The sequence below is a fragment of the Pelophylax lessonae genome (genome assembly GCF_965119305.1).
Source record: "Pelophylax lessonae genome assembly, chromosome: 2".
Classification (NCBI taxonomy): domain Eukaryota; kingdom Metazoa; phylum Chordata; class Amphibia; order Anura; family Ranidae; genus Pelophylax; species Pelophylax lessonae.
The window spans coordinates 453,375,836-453,383,710 of NC_138769.1; the positions used below are offsets into that span (position 1 = coordinate 453,375,836).

The window sequence follows — 7,875 nt, forward strand, 5'->3', positions numbered from 1 at the left end:
TTACACAGCATCTCTCAGATCTGAAGTCTCATACTGCTGAGCTCAGTGAGAAGAGCTATAAGCTTTAATTCGAGGGAAGGGAAAAGCACCAAAAGGAAGGAGGCGTCAGATAGAAATCACACTCAGTGCTTTGGATAGAGACAAGTAGACAGTATAGAAGGATGTGCTTTGTTCATATTTTATGTCTGAGGTTTACAACCACTTTAAACCTATGTTTCTCTTATCATTTTACAAGAATCTACTTTCTTATACTTCTGTTATGTGACATGGAACATTTTAGTTTGCCCTGTAAAGAGCTCCCTAGACTATATGTGGGCAACAGTTAAATGTTAAGGGGTGCTGCTCTGGAAAATAATAACTTTTTGCATTTGTTATATTTATAGTTATATAACCTGTAAGTTGTACAGACTAGGCAGTAAAGTCAGTGCTTTACACATTATAACATCATTACCTTATCATATCTAGACCAGTAAACTACTAATAGTGTTCATGAGTGGAACTTGCTGAAAGACCCCCATAATATCTGTTATTACAAAGGACATGCTGGGGCTGCTGGTTAGTTCTGTTTGCTCCTTAAGCAGTTCACACCAGAACACAGAGCAGGAAACCCTTGTTCCGTACGTGTTTCCTGCACTGCATTTAAATTGCCCTGCAGTTGCAATTTGTAGCAGGTGTCAATGGTAATCTAATGACACCCCAAATGCAGGTCACAAACGCAGTGCATTTGCTTTCACCCGATCACATGGTACAGTTGTACCATGTGATCCAGTTCCTGTGCGTTTTATAAATTAGTACATGCACTACTTTTGGTGCGGTTTGGCGTGATTTCAGCCAATTCAATGAAATGGCCTGAAATTGCACTGCACCCGGATCGCATGCGAATCACACAAGAATGCATAACACATTTTAGTGTGATTCTTGGTGTGAACCGGTCCTAAGTGAAGCCAGTGACGCCCTGTTAGTTTCATCTGAGTTTACAAATGAAAGCCAATAAATTAATAAAGTATATAGAGAAAAGAGCAACAGATACAGTGAAAATATGTTTTATTTAATAAGAAAGCCTAAAGTCCACCAATTGTAAATCATGGAAACTAGGTAACTAGGGTTAGTGCTTAGTTTGGTATAGTAAGGCTTGTAACTTTTCAAGGCCTTTTTTCAGTACTAAATTATATACTATATGCTATTCCTGTGTTAGGCTCAACAAGAAATTACTCAGCTTCGAAGAGAGCTCATGAGGTCTCCAAAGACACCCAAAGCCAGCTTAACTGCTCAAACTATTCTGCGACGTGTGGAGACTGAACGTGACAGCGCCATTTCCGATTTGCGCCGAATGACTACAGAGCGAGATAGCCTAAGAGAGAGGCTGAAGGTAAGCATTGGAATGTGAATTTAGACTATTCAGTATATTGGCTTCACATTTATTTGCCAGAAAAAAACAAATGCAATACAATAGTATTGGGCATGCACATTTTGTATGTACAGTAAAACCTTGGATTGCAAGCATAATTCATTTCAGAAACATGCTTATAATCCAAAGCACTCTTATAGCAAAGCACATTTCCCCATAAGAAATAATGAAAACTCAGATGATTCGTTCCACAACCATCTTTTCGTAAGTCCTTCAGTTTATAGTCCAGAATATAGAGAAGAGAGGCGCTTCTTTTTTTTTTATAAATTCAAAGTTTATTAGGAGAGGAAAGGGCACACAATACAGGCAAGATCAACAGTACAGGTCTATACATAGCAATACAGACATAAACAGCACACAGTCTAATGCATAAAATAATAGCAAAAGCCACCTCTAAACCAGAGGGCAGTGGCATCAGATGTTGTATCAGACCGCCACAGGGGGCTAGGCCCCCGGAGAGGCCTCCCCCTCCACCGACATCTGTCACATGGCCGGGTTACGGAGGTGGAGAAAAAACAACCCGGGCGGGCCCAGCCCCCCGCAGCCAGTCGAGAGAGACCCGAGTACGTATGCCCGTGAGGGAAGGAACGAGGGACAAAAAGAGAAAACTAGGTAATTGACATTTCCCTTCCTCTCTCTTTCCTTTTTTAATTTGTTCCAAGGAGGGTGGGGAGATCACACCAACTGAGAGAGAAAAACAGGGGGGCGAAGATAGTAAGGGGGGAAGGGGGTGAGAGGAAGGGGAAGAAAGGGGATGAGAAAAAAAAAAAAAGAAAAAAAAAAAAAAAAGGGGGGGGGGAGATGGTCACCCAATCCGCTAATAACAGGCTAGATCATCAGGTCTTTATATTCCGCAGAAAAACTGAACTCATGCCAGTAGTACCATCTTTTGAGGAACTTCTCCCTCGTGCCCCGTTCAACCGCTACAAGATCCTCCATTTCATTGATGCTAGCTACTTTCCTCAACCACATAGCTACCGTGGGTGGCTGGGACTGCTTCCAGAGGAGAGGGATACAGCTTTTGGCTGCCGTGAAGAGCAGCGGCAGGATGGATTTTTTGTAGGATGCTCGTGGGAAACTGTTGTGGTGAAGGAGAAAGAGAGCAGGATCTAAAGTGAGGGTATGGTCTGTGAATTTTTGTGCGATGCGTAAAACCTCAGCCCAGAAGGGTTGCAGGCGGCTACAGGACCAAAAGATGTGAAGAAGGGAACCCACCTCCTCACCACATCTCCAGCAAAGGTCAGAGCAAGAAGGGAACATTCTGCGTAATCTGACCGGAGTGTAGTACCACCTGGTCAGCAGCTTGTATCCCGCTTCCTGATATTTGGTACAGATGGAGGTTTTATAAGTGAAAAACATAATGCGATCAATCTGGTGATCCGTGAAAGAGAGGCCCAGGTCACGTTCCAACCTGTCAAGATAGAGAGGCGCTTCTAAGTGTAGCAATATGGATATATTTAATGAAGGTTCAACATTTAGTAACTCACTTGGTTGATGATTAAAAGAGGCACATCTAAGTATGCAGGCAACTGGGGTAAAGCTGTCAACATAGACCATCCTCCGCACAGCCAGCTCTCATCGAAGTCAGTCTGCAATTGTGACCAGGAAGATTACCCTTCAGTAGAGTGATCTGAAAGCGAGGCTTTAAGCGCTCCTGGAGCGCAGCGGGGAAGGGATGATGCAGATGGCGGTGCGGAGGATGGTTTATGTAGACAGCTTTACCCCGGATACCTGCATTCTTAAATGTGCTTGTTTTAGTCATCAACCATGTGAGTTGCTAAATATTGTACCTTCATTAAATGTAACCATATTGCTACACTAAGAGGTGCCTCTCTTCTCTTTTATACTCATTTGTGACATGACGCTAGTTATATATCAAGACATCTCTTGTTTATCTGTTTAAAATTTTGCTTGTCTTGCAAAACACTCTCAAACCAAGTTATTCTCAATCCAATGTGCTACTGTATTTATTAACATTTCCTCTGCATATAAATTCAGAAAGTAACAATCACAGATTAAGGAAAATTCTCCCTCCCCCCCCCCCTGATTGCTTTATGCTGGGTAAACTTTGCTGCAGGTGCGAAGTATTGCACCCATGGCATGTAAACATCCCCGTCCTCTGCCTATTGCAGCTTAAGGGGGGCGGAAAAAATGTGACTCAACCATGCATTTTTTTTTTCTGCCTCCCAACCACAAGTGTAAACAAAGCCTAAAAAAAAAAACAGTGGTGTTACAACTGCACAAACACCCCTGGTAATTTCATAGTTTGTTACAAACTTTTGTTGAACAGCTTGGTGTGCATGTAAGGCCTCATTCACACGGGCGAATACTTGCCAGCTGCCGCAAGGGGATGCACAGGTGTTGCATGAATTCCCATGCGAGCAGTCCTATAGATGTCTATTGGGACAAGCTGCATGGACACAGCCGCTGTGTCCCAATGTGACATTCGGACTCGGAGTGAGCTCTTGGGTGATAAAGTTGTTTGGATAAAATATGATTGACAGGTGTGTTCATCTCTCAATTAGGAGCATCAAGTGCCATTTCTGTCTGCTCCTTCGTTCCTCTGCTATCAGCATGAGTCACTTCTGACAATTTTTCCTGAAACCAAGAGAAAAAAGGGAAACAGGGGAGCCAGCTGATTGACAGCTTCAGCTCTGTTCCTGTAAGCTGGGGTTTGGGGGGTGTCCCCACCAATCAGCTCTCAGAACCCTCCTCACTGAGCTCTGCAGAGTGTAACCTTTAGCTCTCCGCCCACTTTTTTAGAACTCTTAGACAAGCTGTAAATTCTGCACTTTGAATGGATGTAGAGAAAAGAAGACTGCAGATAAACAGTTACAATTTATGTAGGAGGATTTATTTTATATCACCTAAGGCCTGTCACTTTACTGGGTATACAGTATGTAAGGGTTTACAACTACTTTAAAGTGTTTTTTTACCTTAATGCATTGCTTGCATTAAGAAAAAAGCCTTCCACTAGCTGTTTCTCCAACCCACCTCCCTAAGCACTTAACCACTTGCCGACCGCCGCAAGTACATATACTGCGGCGGTCAGCCCCTCACAGGCAAAGTGACGTGTATATATACGTCTCTAGCCTGTGAGGCTCTGGGGAGCGAGCGCGTGCCCCCGCGCGGTCACGGACCCCCCCGCGCGTGTGACCGGCGGACCCAGTCACTCGGCGATCGTCGGGGCAGAGGGAGAAAGGCAGGCGGCTAGTGTAAACAAGCCGCCTGTCAGTTCTCCCTGTGTAGAACAGTGATCATACGGTTCTACTATGTAGGACCGTTGATCATTGTTCCTACAGCTCAAGCCACAGCCAATCACAGTTAGAATCACGCCCCTAGGGACACACACAGCCCCTCCCTCTCAAATAAAGTTAACCCCTTCACTGCCAGTGTAATTTTACAGTAACAGTGCATATGTATAGCACTGATTACTGTAGAAATGTCACCGGTAACCCCAAAAGTGTCAAAAATGTCAGTCAAGGGTCCGATCTGTCCGCCGCAATGTCACAGTACCGCAAAAAAAATCGCAGATCGCCGCCATTAAGCGTTAAAAAAAAAACAACAAAAATGACAAAAATCTTTCCCTTTGTTAGTAAACGCAATAACTTTTCCGCAAACCAATCAAAATACGCTTTTTGCGATTTTTTTTTTTTACCAAACATGTAGCATAAAACGAACTGGCCAAAAATGTTAAAAAAATTTAGATTTTTACATTTTTTTTGGGGGAATTTCATATAAAAAAATGTGAAAAATATTGTTATTTTTGCAAAATTGACGCTCTTTTTTTGTTTATAGCGCATGATCAAAAAATCGCACAGGTGATCAAATACCACCAAAAGAAAGCTCTGTTTGTGGGAAAAAAAGGACGTCAAATTCGTTTAGGTACAGCGTCGCACGACCGCGCAATTGTCTGTTAAAGTCACGCAGCGCCGAATCGCAAAATACCCCCTGGTCGGAATGGGGGTAAAATTTTCCGGGGCTTAAGTGGTTAACTGAGTCCTTTCTCGATCCAGTGCTTTGTGCCTCTGCAGCAGCAGTGTTCTCTCTTCCTGGTCTCATAGGACAGATTGAGAGGAGCAGGAAACATTGGCTCAAATCCAGTGAGGAGGGAGGTGGGTCTGAGCTGCACTGTTTGTGTTTATGGATGCAAACAGCCTGGCTTGAAGCACGCTCGAATGCAGAAAAGACGGAGCAGAGGGCGCCACGGCAGACCCCAGAAAAGGAGTTAAGGGGTAGCTTTGTGCAATATCCTTGGGTAAGATAAGGATAAAATCCTTTTTTATTTTAGGGAAAAAAATTAAGCCTTTACAATCACTTTTGGGGCCTCAGAGGGAATAAAGGATTCATGTATAGACTCACACAGATACTTGCAAGCATTGCAAAGTCTCTGCAATTCCGTAGAACTGTCACCTCTTTAAGTCAGGTTCACTAAAATCAATATTATAGAAAAACTGGTCAATTTTGATAGAACTCCAGAAACAGGTGAAAGTTTTTTTTTTTCTTTTCTCATAGATTTCTCAAGAGACTACTATCAGTGAAAGAGCCCACTTAGAACAAAGAACAGAGGAACTAGAATCAACATGTCAAATAGTAAGTGCAAAATGTTTTCTATGGTTCCTCACGTGTTTCTTTCAATTTAACTCACTGATCTTACTCTTTTGGGTTTTTTTTTTTTATTATTAATTTGTTTACTTTGGATTCTTGATACATAATGAAATCTAAGAATTATCCTGTATCTACTGTATACCTACTCAACTGAATTCAGTGTGATATATTGCACACTGAGTTTGTGGGGGTGTATCCTTATATTCTTAGACATAATTTACCCCTTTTAGAGATTCACTGTACATAATTGTAACCACCTCAATAAAACCCACTCTCGGGATGATCAGACACAGCCACAAAGTGGTAAGTACAGCAACCTGTCATTACTATTCAGCTACAGGGAAATAAGATGATTTACATACAACCCTTCTAAACATTACACCACAAATACATAACACATTCAGGGGGAGGAGTGAGGTTGATGATCCAGACTGCTGTAGTCTGTATGCTCTGCAGAATTTTGTTTAATCTGCACCACACCTCTCTGTCCCCTTTGCTGTGCCTTATATTATTCAAACTACACAACATTGTGCACAACTCACTTTTGCTTTTTATGTTATATTGTTTATTTTATATATTCCATATCACTCCATACTGTACAGTGTACCTCACATTGTATAACCCATACTGGTCTTAGTATTTCAGTTATGTGAGCCACTACAAAGTTTTAATGACTTCAAATTCCACAGGGAAAGGAATGAGCTCTGTTATGTTTTATATATTTGTATTTGTCAATGTCGTATCTGCTAATGTCTCACAAATCATCCCCTACATTAAACACCGCCTAAAATTCACCCCTCAGCTACTTGAACACTTGACACCTAACCCTAAAGAAATCTGCACCCATTAACACTAATCAATCCCTTAATCTCTCCATGCCCTCTTAAGGCCCTTTCACACTTGTGCGACTTGTCCTACGACTTGGGACTGCAAAGAGTCGTACTCCATGTTTTCCAATGAGTACTGTTCATATATGTGCGACTTCAAAGTCGCAGCAACTTCAAAGTAGCCCCTTCACTACTTTGGCCCAACTTTGATGTGTTTTGAGGTCCATAGACCTCAAGATTACACAGGCATTGCTTTAAGTCCAGTCAAAATCGAGCAAAAAGTTGCGACAAAATTGCGCGACTTTTAGGTCGCACAAGTGTGAAAGGGGCCTTATGGAACTTTGTCCATAAACAAAATTTTTTATTGAATTGCAACATGCTTCTGAACTTACCAGGAAATTGACACTCCAGAAAGTTTCAATGACTTTTTACAGCCCCTCCTTTCTTCCATGTCATAGCTCTTTCTTCCTCTGGAAGTGTCTAATTACTGAAAAACAACAACCAGAGACGGATGCACCAACCTTGTGCATTACCACTAAAACAGTTTATTAAAATCCAAAAAAGGTAGCATACATTGTACTCACAAACGCATGATAATTGCACGCATGTAAGGAAATTGGAACCAATCGCCTCCAGGACTACCAGAATTCTCCTATGGTGCTGGATGACGTGATGGTATCCACACATACCTGGCTGACGCGTTACGAGGGAGAACCCTCTTCTTCAGAGCCAAAAGGACTACTAACCCATCATCAATTCACAAGATGTTATATAGCCAGTCTGCACCACCCACAATACTCCGCTTCTCCCCACAGGGAGCAGAGGTCAGGAGTGTGGGTCATTAGGATGGGATTTGTTTACTGAAGATCTATAATGCCCATACAATAAGAGACCACACAGTGTCAACTGCCATCGATATGTGCTGAAGCCAGCCACAAGCAATTGCAAATGATGATGGTGGCTGTAACAAAGGTAAAGTGATAAAATGGTACTAAATATTAAAAGAAGCATAAAAAGTATGAATATTGTAAA

General features: G+C 42.2%; 1 protein-coding gene across 1 annotated transcript in view; it reads left to right on the forward strand.

Annotated features, from left to right (window-relative positions):
- LOC309548144 (uncharacterized protein) overlaps positions 1-7,875 on the forward strand; it is a gene marked incomplete at its 5' end in the record, with an annotated part of 250,508 nt that overhangs the window by 30,523 nt on the left and 212,110 nt on the right. The window contains 2 exons of the mRNA XM_082248108.1: positions 1,196-1,369; positions 5,924-6,001. Of these exons, the coding sequence (XP_082104234.1) occupies positions 1,196-1,369; positions 5,924-6,001 (252 nt within the window). The remainder of the gene's footprint in view (positions 1-1,195; positions 1,370-5,923; positions 6,002-7,875) is intronic.